The sequence below is a fragment of the Boleophthalmus pectinirostris genome, unplaced genomic scaffold (assembly GCF_026225935.1).
Source record: "Boleophthalmus pectinirostris isolate CB_2022bp ecotype Guang Dong unplaced genomic scaffold, ASM2622593v1 HiC_scaffold_2, whole genome shotgun sequence".
In the NCBI taxonomy this organism is placed as follows: Eukaryota; Metazoa; Chordata; class Actinopteri; order Gobiiformes; family Gobiidae; genus Boleophthalmus; species Boleophthalmus pectinirostris.
The window spans coordinates 27,193,370-27,220,853 of NW_026571152.1; the positions used below are offsets into that span (position 1 = coordinate 27,193,370).

The 27,484-nt window shown below is 40.0% G+C and overlaps 1 protein-coding gene across 2 annotated transcripts in view; it reads left to right on the forward strand.

Annotated features, from left to right (window-relative positions):
* Positions 1–27,484, forward strand: part of znf423 (zinc finger protein 423) — a 140,443-nt gene that overhangs the window by 68,465 nt on the left and 44,494 nt on the right. For both annotated transcript variants that reach the window (XM_055155832.1, XM_055155833.1), the window contains exons 16-18: positions 579–991; positions 1,108–1,315; positions 2,184–2,268. In XM_055155832.1, coding sequence (XP_055011807.1) covers positions 579–991; positions 1,108–1,315; positions 2,184–2,268 — 706 coding nt within the window. The remainder of the gene's footprint in view (positions 1–578; positions 992–1,107; positions 1,316–2,183; positions 2,269–27,484) is intronic.

Genomic DNA, 27,484 nt, shown 5'->3' on the forward strand with positions numbered 1-27,484 from the left:
TCGTTTGTTCAAGCCTCTTACGTACTTCATGTGTTCCTGTCGGGTTGTTTTGATCCTCAACTTCTTTTGAGTTGTGACTTGAAAACTCTTCTTCTCCTCTGAGAGATAATTTGTGCTTTACCACCCTACAGGAAAATGTTTGCATATTCAAAAATGTGTTGTGTAATGCAGCTCGAGCTATTATACCAACAGTGTTAAATATGTTTACATAAACACCGTGCCACAGCTGGAGCTGCAGGCATTTTCTGATTTGGTTTGGAGAATTCTTATTCTTTTCCAAATAATCCGTCTTTTGCAAAAATATAGTTCTTATGTAATAAACATAGAAACAGAAGTTTTGTTTTTTTGAATAAGTGTCACAATTTGTTAAGCTTCTTCTATTGACTACAGCAAAATGGCAAGTAAAAATACCAGCGAAGCAGAAATACACTGATTATATGTAATGAGATATTTAACAAACCTGAACATAAGGAGCATTATCAGTACTGGTGAAATAAACTCCAGCTTCATCATGCAGTCTTCATCAAAGTAATTTGTTTGATAATTTAGTTATATAACATGTGTGTGGTTGTGTGCAGGTGACCCACAGTAAAAGCCTGGACACTGGCACTTGTCGGATCTGTAAGATGCCCCTGCAGAGTGAGGAGGAGTTCATAGAGCACTGTCAGATGCACCCTGACCTGCGGAACTCTCTGACGGGCTTCCGCTGCGTGGTGTGCATGCAGACAGTCACCTCCACACTGGAGCTCAAAATCCACGGCACCTTCCACATGCAGAAGCTCTCGTCGGGGTCGGCCCTGGGAGGAGCCACGGCTGGAGGTGGCAATGGAGGAGGGAACGGCTCTGCCTCCTCGTCTCCCAACGGGCAGCTACAGCAACACAAGCTGTATAAGTGTGCTTTCTGCCTCAAGGAGTTCAAGAACAAAGGAGAGCTGGTAAAGCTGGACGTCAATGGCTTGCCTTATGGCCTCTGCGCCGGCTGCATGAGCAGGTTTGTACCTTCATATCAGCGCTCTGGTATATATACTATATTTGGATAGGATATAATTCATATACTACCCAGGTATGTGGGCAAGTCAAATATAAATTTGTTTTTAAACCAAACAGAGGAACCAACGGCCAAAGTCCCAGTCAGGGAGGAGCCACCACACCAGGGGAGGCGGTGGGAGAGAAGCCTTTGGCTGGGCTGCGGTGTCCAGAGTGTGGGGTGAAGTTTGAGAGCCTGGAGGACCTGGAGAGCCACGTCCAGACAGACCACCCTGAGGTCAGCCCGGAAAACAGCGCCAAGAAGGCTGAAGCTTCCCCAGCGCCCAAGGTGAGGTCCAAGAAAGTAGATAGTGACTGTGGGTTAATCAAGATGATCATGCGCACAGATGTAATAGAAGAGGAGGTATTTGGAGAGGCCATTAGATGCAACTATGTGTCATGTTAGAACATGGAAAGATCATAAATGAGACATTTTCAGATCAGTTTGAACCTATGTCTGTGCTGTTGTGTTGTGTTGTGTGTGTGTGTATATTCTTGTATACCTGTGTGCATGTGTGTAAGGCCAGCCCACTGGGTCCTGCGGCTGGGCGTGCTGTGGCATTGTGGGAGCTGTTCGCTCTACTTGATATTGACAGTCAGGCTCCCCGGGACGAGCCGCGTGTCGGGGGGAGAGAGAGAGTGTCAGGCAGGCATGTGCGTCTGTGTGCATTTGTGTGCGTCTGTGTGTGTTGGAGCAGTTTCCAGGGACCCTCCGTCTTACCTGCACCTTTGTTTGTGCTTAGTCTAACAGCACAAAACAGGCTGTGTGTGTGTGTGTGAGTGTGAGTGTGTAGCCACTGTAACAGGCAAGAGCAGAGGAAGTGAGGCCTTTGTGTATTTTGTATGTGTTTGTGCATGAGTGATCGCCGTGTGCCATGAATGGATAAGCAGAGCTGCTCTCATATTTTGTTTCTGTGGATTTGCTTTGCTTCCTCCTTTTCTTCTGTCTTGTCCTCTGTTCTGCTACACTTCACTCTTTTGACATGCGGTTCGTTGCATCTTTATCCAAACCACATTTTCACAAATATTACTAGGTAATTATTCCACACAGCAAATAAAAGAGAGTTTTCAGGGGTAAGAACATAAAGGATTATGAGTGTGATTTGCCCATCAGTAATTGTTATATATTGAATTTTTATGTAATATTTATCTTTTAGAAAAAGACGTACCAGTGCATCAAATGCCAAATGACGTTTGAGACGGAAAGGGAGATCCAGATTCACGTGGCCAATCACATGATCGGTGAGTGGTCTTTTATTAACTGTTGTGTTTAACTGTCTCACACAAAGCCATTCACTACACACATTTTACACACGAGGAGCACTATCTTGTGTTTTGGCAGTAAAATAAGTAAAGAAATTGTCTTGAATGTCTAATCAGTGGCACTCATTTGAACTAAAAAGTATGGCTGCATTTTACGTGGTACTGCAGTGGAACTTGCTTATATCATTGGATGTGTTTATTTTTATTTGTGAATTTGTATTTTATTATGCATCTTGTGACTCTGCCGCTAGATGTTTCCTTTGTTAAAGTGATCACAAAGTTAGGGCTTATTCTATGTTCTTAGATTTGTTTTCAAAATAAAATTCAACTCAAACTGCACATTTTAAGCACAATCAGGGTTCAAGTGAAGATTGTAATTTGAACTGCAAAAGTAATTCACAAATTGCTTGTGAATTACTTGCTTGTTTATAGAGGTCCAAACTATAGGTTATTTCCCGATAAGGTCAACATATTTAGTTGATTGCAGACCACAGTTTTATTACCTTATTATGTATATATAATTTCAGCCATTGTAATTTCATCAATTCAAATAGAAATTTTGATACTGTTACTTCTGATTACTTGTGCAAGCTCTGTTATTAGTCACAGGACTCGCCCTAAAGCTAGTTTAATAAGAACTTCCCCAGACATTTTTTATGCGTGCACCACCAATTTGCTGCCCTGGCATTGCTGTTGTCATGGAGATTAACGAGTGGGACCCCTGGGCTCTTCTTGGGCCCAGGCTGACAGGCGATCCCAGAAACACTGATGAGCTGTGTGTGTTTGTAAGCGCTGACACTGCTCTCAGTCGACTGCTAATGTCTGGAGAGCTCTGAATACAAGTACAGCTAGAGTAACTTTTCCTCTGCTCCCCGGGGTCCACAAACACACCATAAGTATAGTGTGGTCATCTTTTATTTAGTATACTGCTTCTTTTGGCCCTATGTCCTCGCTCTCACCCGCATTATAAACAAGTGGCTTCTCTTTTTTCTGTGTGTTGTGCGCCTCGTCTCCCAGTGCTGCTGCCCTGAACTCCATCTAATCCTCCATCATGTCGCTCCATCTCTCTGTCTCTGTTCTGGCACTGACAGACACACTGCCTCTTCACCTCCTCACACTCACACTCATGCTCACACTCACACTCACTCTACTACTGCCTTTCTTTCTCAAACTCAGCTCTGTAAACCTGTATGCATACAGCTAGCCTCACCAGACATTTTTGGTTAATGAACTTACCAGTAGTGCAAAGGCATAATATGAGAAAAATATATTTTATATTCTGTGGAGTGGTCTGCCTCCTGCTTGTCTCTGTTAAGATGTTTTTGCTTTGCCTAAAATGCTCCAGTATGGCATTAAATGTAGTTATCTCCACAGTGACAAGCAGGTGACAACGTAAATATGTGGTTAAAGCGAGTCTACTTACAGTAAGAAGGTGTTTGTGAGAAGGTGGTGTCTCCACCAGAGAAACTGAGTAGTTCACTGTTGACAATTTTCAAATTTTTCTATTTGGATAATTTCCCTGTTATTAATTGCCTAATCTGGTCTATCCATAAATAATAGGGCGTTTGTGGCATATTTAGGTCATATTATAAATGTCTCATTATTTTAAGCTTTGATTTGATAATTATGCTGTCAAGTTAGTTAAATATATGGAAATGTGTCATTTTTCAGAGTACATTCAAATTAAAGTAACCATAATTGGTTTTGGATATTATATTCCAGTACAGCTGTGTTTCAGCCTGCAAGGTGTTTTTACCTGTTTATATTGGGTATGCACCTCACTTAGTTACTAAAATTTCAATTTCACATTTCCATCTTTTGCAATGCCTGCACTGACAGTGATTCACAGAGCGGCTCCTACCAGCCCCAGCTTCAACACAGGAGTTAATTAAAGCTTCATGTGGTCATTGGCTGCTGTGGAGGCCTGAAGGGAGTGGGCCAGACCTGCACTCCAGAGGAGGCACACAGAGGTTAAAAGGGCAAATGAGCACAAAAGACTTCTAGGGTGTTCTCAAAGACTGATTTGCTGTACAGTTTTTGCCAAGCTTCTGATAGCCTTTTAATGAGATAGGAGATAAGATATAAGATATTTTAACCACTATTTGTCAGATATTTAACACATTCTGTGATCATCTTTTGGTCTGTGGGTAGTGAGAAGTTAAGGATACTATCTATGTAGCCACAAGGTGTCAGTAATGCAACAATGATAATCTTTCAGTGTTGTGTACTATTGATACATTGAAACTGGTTTTGATTTATTGCATCAAAATTGAGTCCACGAGAACAGGACAAGACTTTGATATAATTTCTAATAATGGAGACACAATTATATTTTTGTTATGATTACTTATAGATCATAGTAGAGCAGTGTTCACCACCTGCTGAATAACCTCTCTGCTACCACATTGTCTTATTCTTGTGTACAGTACCCTTCAGGAAGTAGCTTGTGTGTTGTTGTTGTGTGTTCTTGGTTTTGAATGTGTGAGTGTGTGTGTGTGTGCATTGTGTGTGTGTGTGTGTATGTGCTGTGAGTGCATCCCACCTGAGCACGAGGATGTGTAATCACAGAGCTGGCTGTGTTGAACACTGCTGAGCAGGTGGGAAAGGCGCTGAAGGCTGGAGGAAGTGGATCTGAAGGCAGAATATAGGCACTATTTATTTGTGTTTTTGGCTGGGCTCACTTGGGGGGAGACTTCTCACAAAGAGGAGATGTGAGGGGGTTAGCGCGGAGATGAGACATGACAGAAAAAGTAGTGCGCGCTGGAGCGGAGGGTGGTGCAGCGGCGCTGGAGTAGAGCGATGACAGTCAAGTTTTTATCTCTGCGTGGGTACTCTACTGTGCACTTTGCCTGACAGGAAACACCACACAGGAGTTTACACTTACAACACTGGTAAAATGCTCCCTTTTTGAGGGCATTCTCCAGCCATTTTACATGACTATAACCTTTTCTTATTTGAAACAGATCATATTTAGTGTTTTACATGAACAAATGTATATAATAACAGTACATGCAGTCATATACTTTTATATATGTTTGTGTTATCATTGTTTTACAACAGGTGAATGCAATAGACACTTGTAGTCAAAGTCACTGACGTGCAATAGGTGCACACATTTCTTTCATTTGCAAAATATAATACAACATCCCAACATTAAGTCTTGATGGGTCAGACATTTTGCCCATTCACCAGCACAGCCTTTCCCACCGCAGCATTAAGAGCATGTCTTTAGTGTAATTATATATGTGTCAGCTTGTCACAGCTGCTTTAGTGAGGCTGCTGTGTGTGTAGGAAGTCTTCTATAGGTTTTATACCACTGCACTGAAATAACACCAGGCTGTTTTTGTCAGTCACCAACTTTTATTTGAGAACTGCTAATAGAGTCGACACAATTCACTTTTCCCATTTGTTAAATTACAAATAAGTTGTCAGTCGTGGTTCAGAGAGGCAAACAAATCAAATACATTTTATCTGATGTTAAGTTTGTGATCCTTCCCCTCAGTAGATTGTGTGTTCACTCAGTATGTTTATGTGGAGACACAGAAGTTGCAGTTCACTTCTCACTTGGATTGAAATATGACTTGGATGGCTATGGCTGTGGCCATCATATTCTGAGCACAGTGGAGTGGTGTTCTGCATGTAAACATACTGACTGAAAGTCTTTCTAACCCTGCCCATTTTCTTGCTTCCCCATCCCCACCTGCCTATTGGATGGCCAATAGATGAGCCCACCTGTCGGCAAGGTTTGTTCCATTTCTGTACCTCTAGCCCACACTTTGAGCAAGGCCCCTTGCCCCACTGCTTGTTCATTCGCATCTCATGTTAAATAAAAAACAGGAAAAGAGTATACACATTTGCATGAAAGTGGGAGCCTCAGATATAGCCTCCCTCATTGTAAATGAAATGGCACTATTCATTAGGAATGCATTTCAATTGGACTCATTTTTTTTTTTCAAATCTTTGCACAATTACCCCTCACCTAAGTCCTTAGTCTTCTCAGTCCCTGCTGCCAGCTGCATGCTTCATTGTACCTCCCTCCACACACACTCTGGCTCACACACACACACACACACATAAACACATACACACATGCGCGCACACACGCACACATGCACAGACAAACACATGCACACACAAACACACGCACACACAAATACACTGGCAACACAATAGCAAATGCCTGTGAGGTATCCAGTGGCCACTCACCTGGATCTAAGTGCTCCCTGTGGAGAGCGCTGGCTAATGATGTGTCCTCAGCATGAGCTTTACTTACCTATTTACATCAGTGCTCTCTAATAGTATCGAGACCACTCTTTAGCATCCAAACACATGTGCCAATCAGAAAGGCCACTTCATGATTTTTCAAGTTCAAGTCCAATTCCAGCTATGCTATTTGAGGTAAATCTGTTAAATTATGACAAATTTTAATAAAAATGATAAAAAATCTGTTATGATAGTGATTGAATGGTTGACATAAAATACACCATAATCAATAATTTCATTCCAACAATATTAACACTGTAAATTTTTCCCAAAACTGTCCTTTTTTGTCAGGGCATTAACTCAAAATGTATTTAGTTTTCATTTTGTTGCCGGAGGTTGGTGCCATTCGAGAGCACTCACTCAGGCTTGCCTATTAGCCCGCAGTCAAATGTGTGATGTGCTTGGCTAGTAATGTCTGTCTACTGTCTAAGCAGGCGTCCCCAGGGCTGTGTGCCTCTGAGCGTCCCCTTCCTTCCTCCTAGCATACTTCCTGTTTTGCACACGCACACACTTCACCCCTCGCGTGCATGTGTGTGTGTGTGTGTATGGTAGTAACTGGGGCCTGGTGCGGTTATTTTGTGTCACTGAAGACTTAATGAGCCGAGTAAGAAGCTTTTAGAGTCAATGGAGGTAGATAATGTGGTTGAGGGTTCACTTGTGTATGTTAGTGTGTATGTGTGCGCCTTTGCCACCGGCTGGCTACCGTGGTAGTGGCTGTTCCCTTCTGGCCCGCTGCACCTGAACTACAGGGCTGTGTGTGTATATATGCTTTGTACTGAGAAAAGCTTTTCATTCACTGTAGGCTATTTTACCCCGGGGTCAGGGCACTAATTGGTATATTGATGTGCTACGGAAAGAAGCCCTAACCTTAAAAAATTATCCTTGTTTAACCCGACCTCAGTTTTTCTTGTTTGTAAGGAATTTTTAAGTTCTGAATTTATTGTGTTTAAAGGTTGTATAGACATTTTTACCTTGTGTATCTGAGCAACATTTGCCTTGCCCTAGTACAGATCTCTATTTTATGTATTTATTTGAAAAAGAGCATTTCACATTAATCAACATTTGACACTGTAAATTTTTGTCTTATTTGAGCTGGATATATTGTATATGCAGTTCTTGGGATCAAAATTAGACTGTGTGGTGTCTGCATCCGATAATCAGGAAGTGTGTGTTACCATGCTAGTTGCTGCAAAAATCCCCACTGGTCTCTGAGAGCTGTGAAAAACACTTCTAAACTCATCACAGTGAGTAATTAGGATGCTCAGAATACATGAGAGAGGAAGAGAGGAATAACTTTCAACCACTGGAAACTGTTTGAAATGAACTAGATCTGTGTTTTCATGTTTTTAAGACAATAAAAAATCTGGTACAACATCTTTTTAAGTATTTTTATTCTCATTTGCAGTTTTCCTACATATATTGTAAACACTGAATCATTTTTTATAAACACATATTTAAATGTAATTGCTTCTCACTTCTTTGAAAAAAAAAAAATACAAAAAAATACAAAATGTGACAAAAACATGTACACACTTGGACAATTTTATGCTCAGAAATGTAGTGGAAAAACTAGTTACCGACACAGAATAACACTGAAATGACAAATTGTGATGGCGTGTCTTTAATGAGCTGAATCCTGAATTGGGTGTGTGATGATGGGAGCATATGAACAGATGATGGGACGTCCCCCCACTTTCTCCGCCCCCTCTGCTCTTCGGAGTTCCCAGTCTCTCATCCATCCTTCCATCCATCCTTCCCTGCCTCTTTCCCTACCCTCCATCCCTCGTTCCCTCGCCACCTGGAGCCAGCGAGCCGTGGCACCCGAGGAGGGGAGAGAGCGTGAGAGAGAGAGAGGGGAGGAGGGGGTATGATGAGGGGACAAGGGACCAGAGAGAGGGAACACTACAGAGGCCTAGATGAAGGAGAGGAGAAGAAAGGGGAGGATTAAAAGGCAAAAGATGAGACATAAACAATCTTCTCTTCAACCCCGCTTTATGTAATTAAGACATACAAGTTTTGCATTTATATGATGGATAAAAAATGAAATATAAAATGCACCATTCTTATTATTCAAAATATTTTTTCAGCTATATATTGTGAAGGATGTACTATGTAACTCTGTAACTGTTCTGGTAGAGGGTTTGCCAGTTGTTTGTTTCCATGGAGATGTAGTTGCTTTGCCTGCACTGTTCCAAAGTATGGCATTAAATTTAGTAATCTCTGTAGAGACAAGCAGGAGACACCACCAGGCCAGTTTACAGTTGAGATCTGTAATGAGACGACCCCACTAGGTACTTCTGAGCAATAAAGACACCCATAATTGAATTAATACATCTTATATAAGTTTAATACCATATTGTGGAACATTACGGGGAAAGCAGTAGCATCTCCATGGTAGTGGACCCACAAACTAAAAAGTTACAGCGTGCACTTTTAAATAAGTAACTTAGGAATTGCATTATACACTTACTTGCACACTGATTACTGTAATAAAGGATGTTTTTCCATGTGTCTTGCACCAGTACAGATTTATTGCATTAGCAGCTCTGGAGGTCAAAGTAAGCCCGTTGTATACTGTCTGCTATAAAGCGTTTTATTGTCAGAGAATCAGGAAGTGCACGCTTTGCATACTAGTCATTTTTTAGTGTCATCAGTCTCTGCTCTTGCGTCTGAAAGTTGTGAAAGTGCTTAAACTCATTGTGATGAATAACTAGGATGCTCAGAATCTGTTGAGATGAAAAATGTTATTAGAGTTATTAGACTATTATGGTCCAACATTTACAGATTTGTGATTGTGAATATACACAATAATTTTGTTATATAGCAATTTATATAATGAATTTATTCCACTTTTTAGTCAATTTATTCCACTTTTAAGAAGTTTTTAGGGATATCCAGGTATTGGGACTGACGTACTGCGTCGAGGACCTTCTGTCAGGATACTTATTGTATTGTGATATACAGTAATTTACAACCCTACTTCAATGATTATTCTAGAGGTATTGATCTAGACATGTTTTATCAGATTTGATCTAGATAACACAAAAGTCCATGAAATCAATCAACATATTCCATCACCTGAGCGGAATTCCAGTGTTGTGTTGGAGGGCCTTGGTCTCATATCCAGAAATCAAAAATAATCTTTTGGCAACTTTAAACTGCATTCTTCCACAGTGTCAGCACAATCACACATTTATTTAATTTATTCATGTATTTCGTGAGACATTGTTCAGTGTCCTGTTATTCCGAGTTAACGTCAGTAACCTGCCAATTCTTTTTCTCGGCTTCAGCCTTAATATTTGCAGCCCTAGTGGATGTTTGTGTGTTTGTAATGCTGGGAGCGTGCGGGCCCCCTGGAGAGCTCATTTTGTCGTCTTCGCGCTTGATTTACCTTCTCCTTCTTCTGCAGTTTATTACCAGTCATTACAAGCTGTTTGGAAACCTAATAGGACACACTGACGAATAGACTGGGAGAGAGCCTTCCAGGATAAGACGCTGTGTGTATGTGCGTGACACGTTTGAAGTTTGCCTGGGAGAGTATGCTAACATGCTACATCAGCTGCTTCCAGTATACAAGTTGTCAAGTGATGTCTTTGTTAGCGCTATGCATTTTGTGTGTGTGTGTGTGTGTTTGAGAGCGCTGACCAAATACGCACCGTGTATCCCCCTCCTTTTCTGTTTTTTTTTTTTTGTCTCAACCCTTCCAGGTGTAGCTCCACCAGCTGCTAAAGAGAACAGGCACGCTCTATCTCTGCTGGCTAATTTTCACAAGACAAACAAGGCGCTCCGGCTTTACGCGCTTCATAAACAGGGGCCAAGCAACAATTAACTCCCTGCTTAATTCACTAACTATTCTGAATTCATTTTCTCCAGTGACAGGCACATCTGTCACAGCTGGAGCGGGTGTGACAGGGTGTGTGTGAGAGAGGAGCGGGGCTGTACAGTAATGTAATCAGACTCTATGTATAAGTGGGCTAAACCGATCATCATTATATCATTAGATCCGCGCGCGCTCAGGGCAGAGTTTGACTGGCACACAGGCGGCTTTAGACTGTGTGGGATGTGCAGGAGAAGTCGTGAGATATTAAAACTACAATGTGCGTTGTGGCTCGTATCAATCTCCATTTTGTGCCTTTGCCGACGAAATAGTTGTAATGGGTTGCTGTACGATTAATGTTTTTATTTGGATTGTAAATCAAACAAACACAGGTTATGCATAAGTAAACAGACGCTTCCACAAAATGGTTCAGAAATTTTGGAGAGCAATGTAAAAGAAGATATTTTTATTATGTGTCTCCTAACTTATTCAAATAATGCATAAGTTTTGAGTTTTGAATTGTAGTTTGCCACAACTGTCGTCTTCTAAAAATACTTACCAAATAAATTTTCAATTTTCTTTTATGAAAAAAATTCAAATGAGAACCAATGACATTTGCAGTTGGTAAAAGTCATCAATTCAAAGTGATTCTTGAAATGAAGAAATGCAATGTAACCCCAGCAGGTAGTATACAAGAGTAAAATAAGTATTTAAGACAAAAGATAAGATAGACTTTTCTCTCTCACACAATGAAGAAACTGTAGTGTTGCAACACAAAGTTCAAGAAATGCAGGAGAAAAGAAAGCAAAATAAAAATAAAAAACTTTTAAAAGGTAAAACTCAATAGTGGACATCACATTGAAAAATACTGTGCAGGTAGAGTAAAAATAATGCTAAAAACCTACTTTGATTGATACTACTATAAAGCCTTTGATATTCACTTATCGTATCGTATAATGACCCTCTGTGTAGCAGGTAGTGGAGAGAAATGAAGATGTAAGGAAAGCAGGATGCTGTCAGGAGGAACTGTGATTCCAGATGAAGTGAGTTAGATTCATACTGATGTCTGCCAGCAGGAGCCCAAACACAGCCACACACAGAGAAGGGAGATGTGTGAATGTAGATCAATGGACTAGCAGAACCATCATATGAACTCAATCGCACACGCACACACACACACACACACGGGCAGAAGAAGGGGAGCAGACCACTTTTGGCTCGAGCTCAGTCCTCTGGCCGAGCAGCTGGACTTCATTAGTGACTGGTGTTAATTACTGGGACAAACGCACAAATGCATCCACACACGACACAGGCTGAGATTCAGGGTCACCTTCCTAGCCTTGTTTGAACCAGCAGAGAGAGAGAGAGAGAGTGAGTGCCAGACAGACAGAGAAACACAAATGTCAGCTCACCGTGGGAGTTTTCAGTGTAGTTCATGGTAGTTTGGAGCAGATGTGTGCTGGCCAGCTGTTAGCGGGGCAGGTGAGCGCTCTGTAAAGATCACACGTGTTTGAATGGATCTGAAGACAGAAGATTGTGGACCCAATAGTGTTGTTGTGATACTAAGATTTCAAATTACACAATGAATATTATTTTAAAACCCTATTTTTAATAATTTACAAACATGACTGTAAAAGATAGTGGACTAACGGAGTGTGACGTCAGCCCATAGCTGGCTCCAGTCAAATAAATCTCACAATGCTTGAGGTTATAGCGAATAAGGAGCCAAGTCCATTTTAAGAATGGGAACATACTAAACATACATACAAAATGGTGAAATAAAAAGACCAAGACCATGTAGAGCTGGCTAATATGAACATTTTAAGACCAAAATGATGAGGCTTACTACAGTAGTCAGAGAGAGGAGTGAGAATTTTTCAGTGTAAAGCCAACTGAAGTGAGAGTCTATGGATTTTTAACACCAGACATTGGCAGTATTTCTAATGGAACCATGATCTTTTACTAGTTCTGATATAGAAAACCATTTTAAAACTATTCAGGATATGTTCAGATTTGTGCTATAAAGTAAAGTTGCAGTATTGTTACCTGCTAAAAAGTTTTTCAATCAAACTGATAATAACTGCATAAGCTAATCAACCATACCGGTACAGCAACCACTCACGTCAGACGTGATGGCCAACATGCCAGAAACAATATAAGAAGAATATAATTAGCCTAAAATGTATAATTAAATGTCTTTTCAAGTATTAATAAATCTATAAATACAGCCGCTTAAAATATTGTGGTCCAAGTTGCTGCATTAAGTAGGCCAATACATGTTATAATTATAGAGAAGACTATCCTAATTATTACCAGCTCTATTTTTAGGGTTGTGGCTTGCAAAGCATCTTGGGTAAAGCTGGTAAGACAAATGATAAGACATTAAGAAACATTGACAGGCAAACTAGAAGCAAGTGCACATGTTTTCTGTTCTTCGTGGTGCTGATCTTAAAGTGATTAAAATGATTAAACAGGACTCAGGTGAATTTAAAAAAAACAAACAAAACAAAACAAAAACAACATATATTTAGAGATATCAATTTGAAACTTTTTCTGTAGGTTACTCACATAAATGCCTTTTTTGTTGTCATATTAGATAGTAAACAAATTTGGATATCTTATTTACTATTTGAGTAAACTACATCTGACTGAATTGAAAAAAGTGCCTAATTTTTTGGAGTTAAAACATTAATAAATCAGATTTGGAATTAGATATTAAAAAAAAAAAAAATTATCAAATTTTTGTCAAAATCTTGTTAAGTGCATGATTGGAAAGTTTGGTGTATGTAGATGCTATTTTAATGGATGAGAATGGGAGCAAATGCATTTTGAGAAATACAATGTCCTATATAACTCTATGGCTACAAGTTGATTAAATTAAATATTAAAACATCCTTTGGTGCAGAGTGGATCATTTTGAAAGCTTGTATGCTAAGTGACCAAACTTATATATAAAAAAAAGAAAAATACAGAAAGGGGAGTTTGCCTTTTAATGTTGGCATGATTTCTATTGTCCCAGTTGAATCAATGCATTTTTTCCCCATTCATACATATATACATACTTTACATAGCTGCTATACCTGGGGCCCCTGCGAATGGTCAGTCCATTAGTGTTCTAGCAGATTTAGGGGGACACTTTTACAAATGCAGGCTAATTAATGAAGCTTGTCATGTCAGTGAGAGTCAGAGACAAACTGAGGAGCAGGAGCATTTGGACGAAAAAATGCAAAAAGCAATATGTGGATTTGTTCTGCCAGTTTAGGCTGGACGAGAATGACAAACGACGGCGTATTGTCTTGAGTAATAAGAAGGAAACTGGAGGAATGCATTAGTAGATTTGCAGTCAGTTCATTTTAAGAAGCATTTGCAGTTCCATTGTGCAATCTTAGAGGTTTTAAGAGGTTTTAATAAAGATCAAATGGGAGTTGGTGTAGTTGAATACATCTGAATTAATCTTTGAAGTATTATTGGTACTTTTAAAGCAGAATTATTCTGTAAAATTGACTTTTTACAGCTTTTAACCATGTTTTAATCCTTCTCAGCAACTCAATGACATTTAAGGCGATGTCTGCTCCCATTGGCCACTGCAGTTTTCTTTCTTTTAGATGACTATTGCAAATTAAAAAGAACAAATTATAACATAATGCTCCACAGGCGTCAGATTATAACTATAAATAGATAGTGTACTAAAATTATTCAGGCTTAGTAATTACTAAATTACTTTTTTAAACTCCTAATCTATTAATGAAGTAGTTACTAAGCCTAAATCATGAACTATTTTTCCATTATTGTTAATTATCGTACCAAACTATTTGAAAAGTGAAGGGCAGGCAATGCTCTGTCTAGTAAGAAGGACATAGTGCCCAAACCTTTTTTTAAATATCACAAACATGCATCTCCTATGGGTTAGTGAATTCTTTTATGATTTGGATCTCAATAGTGTTTTAGCACCACAGACATAATTATTACATTTTTTTTTTTTTTTTAATATTCTATTCTTGAGTTTAAAAATAAGTTTCTGCATAATATTTCCCCCTCAGTCAAACTCCAGTGCACTCGTATGTGTTAACTTTCCTATTGCTGGGAATAACAGGAAGTAGGAGGAGATACTTGAAGACAGGCAGCAGCTCAGCGTGAGGTGTGACACACAAAACCACGCTGGGAGAGGGTGAGCGTTTGTGCCTGCTCTTAATTACAACACACAAGAGCGGAGAACCGGCTCAACGCTAAGCTAGAGGAGAGATGGGTTCAAGCTACGATGTAAGGGGTGGGTGATAGTGACAAAAATGAATACCTTCATTTTTTTCCTCAATAACGATATTAGACAGTATTTTAACAGTGGTTCAGAAATGTGCTAAAATGTGCCTGTAAATGGGTTTCAGAATGATGAGAATCTAGGACTGTTTCCATAGTGATTGACGATTTAAAACAAAATATTATATCGCTTGAATCGGAAAAGTCCTCAAAATTCATAGTTTCATTATAGAAAATATACTTAATATTCACATTTAGCATCTCCAGACCAACAGATGCAATATTATCCTTTTTATATATATTTTCTGTTTTTTGTTTCATAATGAATGTTGTAGCGATCCACAATGGTGCGCTATGTAACTTTTTTTGGTGGAGAGTCCATTACCTGCTTGTTCCCATGGAGATTTTTTGCCTGTAAAGTACACAGTATGGCATTAAACTTATCGATCTATAATTAGAATAGAAGGTGTTGCATCCAGGCCAAATTACAAAGTCAGATCTGGGTAGAAGCGACGCTACTCACAGTAAGAATGCAAGGTAATTCTGAGCAATAAAAACATTTGCAATGAAATTTTAAATGCAAGATATAGTTTAATGCCATACCGTGGAACATGCCAGGCAAAACAATGTCATCTCCTTGGAAACAAGCTGGTGACAGAACTCTTCACCAGAAAGTTACGCACTGCATATTTTTAAGGTGGAAAAGATATGGCAGTGGTCCAAATTTTCTTTCATTTAGTTGTTTTTTTTAACACATGAACATAAAGAAAGAAACAAAAACAAGCTCTAAAAAACCCCATGTGTACCTCCCAGCTCTCGCTGTACACTGTTGTTCGGATGTGGTGTCTCTAAGCAGGTGTAGTCCGGCTGTTGTCTTTATTGCTGTACAAAGACCCTTAGTACAGACAGAGGAATGCACACATGCACATTGGACGCGGACAAATCGATGCTTTCTGGTTGCTGTAATTTCCCTAGACGCTCGGCTGGCCCCCCCTGAGCGAGAGAGGTGACAAAGACGGCCTTCTGCGGAGCACTCACTTTCTGAGCTCTGTGTTTTTGAATGGTGTTTTGCTTGTTTCCTTTTCTGCCTTCATTCTCTGCTTTAGGAAGTAATAGGAAGTGTAAAAATGTATAATTGGACCAGACTGGGGCTTCTGAGAAATCATGAACATTGTGGAGGGAACAAAATGTTAAATGAATCTGTGTTGTTAGAGTAAAAAAGTAAAAAAAAAAAAAAAAAAAAGTCTTGTCACAATATTCATCCTTTTCTTCATTTACATTTCTTCCTACTGCCAAAATATGCTTGGCCCTCAAGATGTATCAAAATTAAAAACAAAATAATTCAGATGAGACTTACTTAATAAAATAGAAATACTTGAATTACTTAAAGGTGCGTTGTGTAACTTGTCTGGTGCAGGGTCCATCAGCTGCTTGTCTCTGTAGAGATGTACCTAAAATGTTCCACAGTATGGCCATAAACTTAGGAATCTCCATGGAGACCTGTAAACCAAATGACAAGCTAGATTTGTGGAGACCCCACTCACAGTAAGATTTAACATTTTTTTAAGATATTTGAGCAATAAATACAAGGTAGATTAGTTTAATACCATACTGTGGACAATTTAAACCAAAGCATTGACATCTCCATGGAGATAAACCCTCTTTAGAAAAGTTGCATAGTGCACCTTTAAAATAACTATGAATATACTTTGACATTTTGAGAATATCTTTGTTTAATATTAATTTTACAAACATTGAAACTACACATTAACTTTTTGAAACTATTTGAAAAACTATTTGATTAAATTTGGGAAACTATTTGACCTTGTATCCTTCACCTCTCATATACACACACCTCTTTAGTACAAATATACGTCTCCTGGAATCAGAGTTGGCAATTTGTGACCACGCCAAACTGATAATGGCGGATGGCACGAAACAAAAGCCCTCATGCCAAACACTCGCACTTTTCACACTGCTTAATGTCTTCTAACATGGACACGACTTTTGAACACAAACTCCCATGTTCCCTCTGGCCAGTCCTGACACACTGTTGTTGGTAATGTATGCCTGTATCGCGGTGCACGCTCTCCGCTGCAATGCTCCCTCTCTCCTCCTTCTCCCTGTACATCTGGCACGCTCAGCTGCCGAGGAGTGCCATAATTATCCCGCCGGAGACACACATGCACACAGACGCACACACACACATACACACACATGCACACACACGGACCGGTCTCCCTGCTGCTCCTCCGTCACTACCGGGGCTTCATTAGACTCTGGGTATGTGTGTGTTGTGATGCATGGTGCTTTTGGAAGCTATCCAGATGTTTTTTCTTTGGAGTTGAGGAGTGGGGCGTGTCCTAGATGCAACTGGCCGGCAACTGCATGCTCTGTGTGAGGATGTGAGGATGGGAGAATCAGTGGATGACGTCTTATTGGACAGAGATGTTGCGATGGATGTGGATTTAGACTTAGACAAACTTCATTGATCCACAAGAGGGAAATTATTTGGACACAGTAGCTCACAGATCACAATATATTATAATAACAAATTGCAATAATAAATACACAGTTTTGTTTTGGACTGTTTTGGAAGCTGTTAAACTTTGTACAGAGTTTCTTTTTTTCATCATAAAAAATATGAATTTGAAATTATTACATAAACATCTTTGGTTTGGTCTCTTTCAGCTATGACTGGCCGCAAAAATTAATCATATTTGTCAAAATATTTGGTTAGATTTTATTTTATTTAGTTTTATTGGCTACAAAAAGAAATGTCTGTTAATCTGACTGAACAGAAACACCACAGACTTTTAATCAGCCCATCAACCATTTAACATAATAAAAATGGTCAAATTTTTTCTTCCAAATTTGAACTCTGCTCCAGACCACATGCTCTCACTGACAGAGGATTGGCTGTAGACCAAGATGATTATTGACGATTAGAAATTCAATGAATTCTCAGCCCCAGTTCAGTTCTTTTACAGTTGACATTGATCTTTTTTCAAAGAGTACATTTAGGGACCTATATCATCTGTTCAAATGCGTCCTGTCTATGTTTGTGTTTGGCTTTGCGGTCTGTTTCTCAGTGACAGCACATGCCAAACTTTGTGGCCTTACCATACGTGTCTCTATGTTAAATGTTCACTTTAACATACTTTATAGTATGTTGGGTGAGTGCAGTTGTAATTGTGGGTCTGTTTTTAGCTGTTCCCTTGTCACACAGTAATTACGGGCCTGCACAGGTGAAGGAGAGGCTGAGGTCGGAGTGCTGCTGCCTGGGGTGTCCTGGTGGGCGGGGGGCTAAGTGAGAGCCGCTGTGACACAAAGAATAGAGCAGAGAATGGGGCGCCCTGTGTGATTGGCAGTAATTGTGTGTACTCTAATTGTGTGCGTGTGTATTCGGAGTATGATTGGCGTGGGCGTGCGTGTGTGTGCGAGTGTAACTTCACGGTGCCCGCTGCGGCAGCTCGGAGGGCTGCTGCGGGTTTGATTCCCAGCGCCACTTTGTGTCAGACTTACCGCCGCGCCAAAAGCAATTGAGCTTTTTGAAAGGGGCTCTGGAAACGCCTCCCACCATTCTATTTTCAATCTGGGCTTTTAGTGCCACAGGAAAGGCAGAATAAAGCACCGGCATCAGTCACCTGGATGGGCACTAAAGACCAATCAGCTGACAAGCTTTGACTGTCTGTATGTCACCAAAGCAATAAGCGCGTTAGCTCCTGATTGCAGACCTGCGGCACCAGCTACTTTTGACCTGTTAAATAGATTTAAAACTATTCATAAAGAATTGTCCTGGCCATAACATTTATTCAGTACTATTTGACAGACTTGGATACCGTTGGTTAATATTGAGTTACTGCAATGAACTCTGGCCAGGCTTTGAGATGTTTTTGCTGCAGTCTTAGCGGTATATCTATTTAGTTTCAACTTTTAAAACAACGAAAAGTTTTGACTAAATATTGAAACTAAAATGTTGAACTTACCTCACAGATAGAAAATTACATTGTAGTTTAGTAAATGAATGTGAGAGTGAAGACTTGTCCTTTATCGTCCTTTATTAAAATCCCCCCGTCCTTGCCCTAGTTGTTTGGGTAAACACCTTTTTAACACTATAATACTAATACAAAAACTCTGGATCCCCAGACCTATAGTTGTTTTACAAACCATCCTAAAGTTATTTGAGCAGAGTTTGATCGGAGCCGCACTGATAGAGCGCAGCAGATGCAGGTTAAAATAGCCATCCATCTGAGTGCAGAATATGTTAAGTCCTGCCTGTGTAATGAGAAGCGCTGGGACCGGTTGATGGGGCTCCTGTAGTTGCCTTCAGACTTCCTGATGTTAATCCCTCTGCTCTGTCCCACTCTCCATCACGCAGCCTCCTTCTCCCCTGCACCCTCCAACGCTGTCTCCTGCTTTTCATTGTGTGTCCACTTCCCCTATGGTAACACACTCACCCCCGAGACCCACACACACAGACACACATGCACACACACACACACGCACACACACACACACACACACACACACACACACACACAGCTACACAATGCTACACAATGCTAGGGGCTCGGGCTGAAGCGTAATTTCCCCTGTGTTCTCCCTAACCTGGAATATCTGACATTGTGACACCACAAAGAAGGGGAATATGTGATGGTAACTTTTGCAGTCAATATGGTTCTGTGAAATCAGGGCTCTTTTAGAGACACACTGTGTTTTATGTAGTGAAAATATATTTTTATGTAGTGAACAATACACGTCCATGAATACTGTGGTGTTAATATGCCATTTACTCTCTATGTTCCTTCTAATACATTTTTTGATAAACCAAAATACACTTCTATATATCGCTATTTCTCTCTATATTTTTTTCTATACTATACTCTTGAGGCATGATATCTGATATTGCAGAGAACTGAACTTTCTCCTTCAGCAAAGTTTGTATCAGTAGTAAAACACTATTTCCCCCTCTTCATTAGCGCGCTGCCATCATATTGAGTATTCCTATTGTAAGCCAGCGCATTATGCAGTAGTTTAGTCTCTTCGTCTGTCCAGCTGTCTGTAACTCTCTGTAAAGCGCTGCAGACTGCCCTGGATCGCACACTAAAGTTTGGACAAATGGTTGTTCAATCGATAGCTTCCCACCAGCAATATTTGGTATCAATGCATGTCCTCCTCATTACCGCAGCAGGCTGCCCTCTCCACGGACCTGAATAATTCATCCACACAAACAGGCCTCTCTCTCACACACACACGCACACTATAGACACACACAGACACACACAGACACACACAGACACACACAGACACACACAGACACACACAGACACACACAGAACGAGCATCAGAGCAAGAGTTGGCCTGTGGCTGCCTCTGTCCATGCCTCTGGCCCCTCCTTAGTCTCTCTGTCTCTCTCTTTCACTTTCTCTCTTTCTTTCTCTCTCCGTCTCTCTCTCTCTACATCTCTTTCCTGGTGCACTTTAGCCCAGGGCCTTCACAGACCTGTTCCTGTGTATTCTGTTTAAACCTGTAAAAGTGGCCCGGATGCTTACTCATGTATTGTTGCATCCCTCAGCACTTTTCCTGCTGTGTCTTTTATTTCAGCTTCTAATAATATCCCTTAGATGAGACCACGCTTTGTAAAGCCACATTTCTTCTTAACGACTTCCTCAGATTACAACATAGACTCCTGATCCAGACACTATTAGTTAGCGATAATGGCTCACCTGAAGAATGGGTCAACAATTTGTTCTGCTTTTTGCCCATTATATTTTCTACATTTCAATGAGACTGTGTTGTTAATTCATTCACTTCTCAGATCTTATTGTTATATTTGTTTAGACCTTAGAAGCTACAAATATTGAATTCCAGAAACTAAACCAAAATATGCACTTCCCTGGTTTTTCATTGATTTACTTTAGTTTGACTGAGGTACTGTACCTCTAAGCCGTGTACCTCAGTGACTCTCTGGATGCAGCTCTTACGCTGACGATCATAAAGTTTAACAGCCGCGTGTTGTTGTAGCTGTTAGCCACTTAATGTGTCTGGTAATGCTCTGTAATGGCCCTGCTTGTGCATGGTGTGTTTGAATGTGTGGGCTGTCCCTGTGGTCCAATCACATCTGCGGGAGAAAATGTATACCATTCTGTCTTAATTACACATCACCTTAAATGTTATGTAAGGCAGCCTACACCTTTGCTCTTACTTCAGTGTTTTCTACCATGGCATAATGATGCTATCCTGCAGCTCTTTGGCAGAACCATGTCTGCCCGAAAGACACAATCCCCTATCCACATGAGTACATGCAGCCCAGTGTAGTGAGGAACGCACCGACTTGTAGCATACTGGAGGATGAAGCAACCTCTAAGGACCAACCCCAGTGGACCAGAGTCAGCAGCTCGCCTTATACAAGACAAAGGACAGCCCTGTGAGGATAGAGAAGTCACACATTTTGGCCAGAAAAGATAGATGGATTTATATGGGGCCATCACTGTTTGAATGTAAAATAAAATTAATCTTTACTGAGGTCTAGAGAGTCACACCTTAGCAACCTTCTCAACTAAACAGTCTTACTTTTTATTGTTTTCATTGAAGTGTTATTTTTGAGGGCAGTGCTGTGACTTTCGGCTGTCAGCGAGTAGGTCCCTGTTTGATTCAGGAGTATGGTGGGTCCTTTCTATGCAGAGTTTTTCCATGTTTTAAAACTTTTTCCATGTATGTTTTTTGTTGCTCTGATACATGATACGTTATGTTATGGCGCAGTGTGTATGACTTGTTGCTGTGGTAAACTGTTGGCGGTCAGTGTTGAGATTTAGCCTCTTCAGTATGTGAGCAGCATAAGCTCTCACTCAGGGCTGAATCCTGATGAGCTGCCCTGTTTGCATGTCCGCACGTGTATGTTTGTGTGTGTTTTAGGCGGAGGCTGAGCGTGCCCTCGGGCTCTGGGTCCTCAGTGGTGGGCTAACGGGGCGCAGTGCGACCCTCAGCCTTGCCCTGATGGATGCGCCCGCTGTATGTGTGCGTGCGTGCGTGTGTGTGTATGTGTGCATGTGCGTGTGAGTCTCGTTAGCAGGAAGCAGAGGGGAGACGTGGGACCCCTGCAGTCCCTGCCCTGGGACATGCTCTGGTCCCAGCACCTGGCCCGTCCACACACAAACATGCAGATGCAGACTCCAGACACCGCTCTGCCTCTCCTTCTCAATCTTTACCGCTCACCTCAGCTTTGTGGCCACTCCGGTATCGTCAGGCCATGCATACAGATCTGTGCTGCCTTACTAGTTTAAATAATGACAAATCACACACATACAACCTGTTTGGCCTTAGTTATAGACAGTGGTACACTCTAAATATGAGCCTATATAAGCAAATCCACAATAACACATTAAACTGCTCACTAGTGAAGCACTAGTCCTGATTAAACTCCCTGTCAACACGTAAACTACAGCTAATGACTGAAGGAAAGTATGAAGGAAAAGGATAAAAAAAGGAAAATCAGAGACTCATTTGTTATACTGCTATATTTGTGTTATAAATCCAGGAATTGTGTTTGCTAATTTATGCACAGAGATTTCCGAAGCTGTTTCTTAGTTTCAGAGCTGAGTTTCAGAGGAGTGTGAAAGTGGCTCGTCCCATTGTCAAGGACACCTTTAATTACAACAGCAGGGTTCCTCCTCCTTGTGAGAGCTGTCGTAGGTCACACTTAATGTCAAATAATGAAATTATCTGGTAATTTCTTGTAATGTTAGTATCACATTTACATTACACTTATTTGTGACAGTGTAATGTGATTTTTTGTTTTCCTTCAAATGAAATCAAGCATCACCAAATGATACTAAATGTGTTTTTTTGTTTTATTTTTGTCTGTTAAAAGAATAAATATACATTGCTTATAAAGCCGCTGTTAAACACACCGAAGGTAAGGAGAAGGAAAAGCAGACGGATAAAAAAAATTGTTAAACAAGTTTTCAAATGACTATATTTTCTGTACAAAAGCATAATAATTTTGGTGGCGCTCCACGGTGCAGTAGTCCTTGCTGGAGGTGGAGGTTGGGGGTTTATGAGTTGGCAGGCCTCGCGCTGAATGGGTGGACACCTATGGGGACCCTCACAGTCAGAGAGAGCAGCTGTGTGGCCAGTGGACTGTTACTGTAGTTCTTTGTTTAGCTCTGGCTCAGCTCCACTGCTCCACACCTCCTCCTCCTCCCATTTTTGATTTCTTTCACACTCGCTCCATTTTTCTGTCATTTTTTATTATACACGTTCAGTGCCGTTTTTGTTCAAGTCATTTTACAAAAGATTTTACCCGCTGTAGGAATATTGTGGGCTGAATTGAAAAACAAACAGCGTTGATAAAAACTATTATGAATATCTGTATCTGCAGATTTCCAAATAAAGTCACACGGGTCCAACAAGTACAAATCAAATCATGTAAGAATTTGCAATATTTTCAGAGTTGTTCAAAGTGGTTAGGCTGCACTAAAGAACATTTTACATAGCTTTCCATCAGTGTACTTATTAATTGTTGAGATATATATATATGATTTAAATAAATGCATACCAAAGTTAAAGTTTTTTATTTCATATTTTCATTTTTCACCTGAACAGATCATAACATATTTTGTGACATTATCAATACTAGGGATGGGACAAGATCTCATGCCACAAGATCTCGTGAAATTTTTATACTCTATGTGTTTGCATTTGGATTGGACAAAAATGGGGTGATGAGTTAGTTTTGAGAACCTGTTGTTCCAAAAAGCACTGTTAGATTGACAGCTAAAATATTAAATAAAGTAAATAAAAATGTGAGGCCAAAATTGTGAACAGAAGTGCACAATTGCACAAGTCAAAATCTCATCTTGCCTCGTTCTCATGGACCCAATCTTGTATCTTGAGGAAATTGTATCGCGTCATAGCTCAATACACAATCAAAATTCTAAAAATGAAACAATTAACTTTGAAATACCATGGCCGTCTAGCTCAAGCTGCTTTATGTCTCACTCTACTTAAATCTCCACATACTATAATCTTACTTAACAGCCTTTTACTATGAGTCTTGTGTGTAGCAGTCTCTCTTATCTGTGTGCGCTGTTCGTCTGTGATGTGAGCGCATGAAAGGAAGCATCTTCAGTCACCACGGCGATCAGGCTAATTACAGCAGCTTAAGTGCTTTACCCACGGTCATCACACAGTGTAAGAATCCACCACCGAGCGCCTGAGAGTGTGTGCTTTTATTTTTAAAGAGCATCAAAGAGTCTGGTCCACAGCTCAGCCTGCTCTACCCTGCTGCTGTTTGTGCTCGCTCCTCTCTCCTCAGTGGGAGGGGCTACGCACACTTGATGCTCTTTCGCAGGATGTCGTAGTGTACCTGAACTTGTGAGATAGTTGGTACGTTTCTCATAGGTGGAAGTAAAAAAGTTATTGTGATCCTGTCCAATTGTCCAATGTCATTTTAAGGTAATATATCACACAACGTTGACTCTTGTGAGATTTAAGTCATGTTACACTGTTGTTACCTCACCAAAAACATACCTGCAGTTGTGTTTTGTTTCATTCACACATGTTTGAGTAATACTTTATTATTAGTCTGTCTACATCCCCAAAGCTCAAAATGTTCGGTTCCACCTCGTCAGGTCATCAAGTGGTAATTTTCAAGTTTAATAGTTACCTTTTAACTTTTGTTCAATAGAGATTAGAAGGAAGTTGGAAGTGAAGGTGTCATTCAAAAACACAATGGAGCACTTGCTGTAATACCACATAACAAGACAAGATGGAAAAGACTGTTTTCTGTTTGAGAGAATAACTCTAAAAAAAAAAAAAGCCTAAATATGCAGGATTTGTGTTAAACATGTGTGAATGAAGCAAAACACAACTCCAAGTATGTGTTAGATGAGGAAAAACATAACAAAAATCAGAAAGCGGCTTATTATTGGCCATTTAAACATGTCTTCCCCATTTCTATACACGCAAGGTATAGCGATATATCTGTACCAACATTACATATAACCAGTCAAAAGTTTGGACATTTTCATTTCAAGGCTTTTTCTTTATTTTCATAACTCCTTACATTACGGATTGTCACTGAATCATACATTAAAACTACAAATACATATGGAGCCTTATAAAGAAAAAGTATGAAATAACTTTTAACTGTTTTATATTTTAGATTCCTGAAAATAGCCACCCTTTCCTTTGACTTTCACTGCTTTTTATACTCTTGGCTCTCCATTATTGAACCCTGACAAGACACACCTGCGAAGCGAAAACCATTTCAGTTGACTTCATTGTGGTGTTTTTTTTTTTTTTTTACTGGTAGTGTATTTGTACCTAAATCTTACACTTTGTTGCCTAAAAACTGAGGAAAATATGTATTATTCCCCCATTATTTATGTTGTATACATAGATGTGCTTGTTTGGTGTTTTGCTTACAGAGTCTTAATGAAATGTGGTTAGTGTGTTTATGCACTCCCAGGCCAATGTTTATCGCCCAGAAAGCTGTAACTAATTTAGTAATTGACTTTAAGAATCACAGAACAAGGAACAAGACATAAAAGTGTGCCTCCTTGTCCCAACGCATTTTTCAATTAGCTTTGGTCAGTGTAAGCAAGTTTTAAGCAGCTCTTCTTTTTATCAAAGACAATTAGCATGAATAAATTGAGAGTGGGAGACAAAGTTGGCCCCTGTGACCTTCTTAATGTGGTGAGTAGGATGTGATGTATGTCGGGGCGGTCTGGAAACAGTGGAGTCAGTGCTATTGAACTTGTGGAAGAGACTGAAGAAATGTAGAGAGGAGTCAAAGAAAATGGTCTGGTGGTAAAAGTAGCAGCGGGGGCCCGGGACAGTGAGGGTCTGTCCTGTCAGAAGCAGCTGTCTCTTACTCTCTGTTTTCCCATTAACCACAAGAGACACCAACATGGGTCCTTCAAAGGTCAAAGATGGTCGTCAACATGTACTTGGATGCCTAAAACAAAAACATTCATAGTTGTGTCTACAGAAATAATGTGGGTGTGGCGATTGTACAGTAAATGTATTTGTTGGGTATGTATGTATGATTATGAAAAAGTGAAAGTGGTTTTCTACACAAATAAATAAGTCTTTTGTTATTCTGGTTCCTAAATGACAAATTGTAACTACTTTTAATATCTTCATTATTTAGAAAATTTCCTATAAATGAAAATGAATGAAATAATGATTTTACGACACATGCTGATGGTCTCATTTCGTTCCTGTGGAGAATTATGGAGTCTTGCTAAAATAAATCAATAAATCATCATCATATTTAAAGATTAAGATGCAAACTAATTACCGATGTGTGCTGTAAACACATCACATAAGGATACATGTTAAAAAGTGGATCTTTGTGTGTTGAAACAAACCTAACCTAAATTAAATTTAGATTAGCTTTACATTTCATTTTTTTGTGTTTCTTTCATAAACACAAGCACCCTCCTGCAGTTTTTGCAGTTTTTTTTAACAATCAGTTAGTAGTTTTTTGTAATTCAGAGTCAATAATTTGATCTTTAAGTAACTATTGTTTTATTCTCCATATTTTATTCTCCATAGGAATATATGGGACCCTAAGCAAAAGTTTGCAATTTTTAGTCATTTGGACTATCTGAGCACTATTGTGAAAAGGTCCTATTAACAAGATATTTGCAAAGCTTTCCTTTGACCAATTTACTTGTAGTCACTGTTGCCATGACAACCCAGCCGCCGACTGTATGATTGAAGCCGTAGTACAGTAATTTTTTGTTTATCACCACTACCACTACATTATGTTGCATTGTGTGAGCTGGACCACCTTGCTAACAGCACATTTTCTGATTTGTATGATAAATCCCTGTGTTTTCTCTTGATCTGCTTCACCTCCTCCCCCCTCCCTCGTTCGCTCACCCCCTCTGTGCTCTCCGTGGTCCTCCTGCCTCTCCTCGTCTCTCCATCCCTCCCACTGAGAGCAAATCCCTCTTTTCCGAGGTAGGAGTGCTCCGGCTCAGATCTGGGCCCCCCACATGCTCCCTTCATCAGGCCCCCTCCAGTCCTCCCTCCAGTCCTCCGTCCCACCTTCGCCTTTTCTGACGCTAAATTATGCCTCTGCCTCCTCCAGTCTTTTCCCATTTACATTTAAATGTTTGCAGTGAGCAGATGTTCTTATCTGGCATGACTCGCCAACGTAATCTCCACATCTTGTATCACCTGCCCAACAAGCAACCAACTTGATGAATGAACAAGAGGCAAGACGTTAACAGGCTGTCCATAAGTTCTGGAAAACATGGTGCTGAGATGAACCGCTCGTGAAAAGGGAAATATTATAGTATAGATCAGATGATACTGTTTTTATTTTTTTTGTGAAGAACTGACCTGTTATTTAATTCCAACATAAGAACTAAGTAAAATATGCTGAATATTTTAATAGGTATCGCCAAGAATTGTGTAGTTAATTCATATTGAGTTATTAAAACTATAATTATATACAAGCGGTTAGTTATGGACAGTTATGATTCCTTGAAAATAATATTTTTGCCCTAGGACTGTGTCTAGAACTCCTCATATTAAAAGTGCACTCTGTAACATTTCTAGTGGACGGTCCGCCACTTCCTTGTCTCCACTGAAATGTTATTGCTTTGTCTAGATTGTTCCACAGTATAGATTAAACCTCTCTATCACGAGGGAGACAAGCAGGTTACAGCAACATGCTACATTACAGTTCAGATCTGTGGAGAGTCACCTCTATTCACAGAAGGAATTAATGTTTTATCGAGCAGTAGAAACACACATAATGAAGAAATACTAGACGGATATGTTTAATGTCATGCCATGGAACATTCCAGGCGAAGCAATAACATCTCTATGGACACAAGC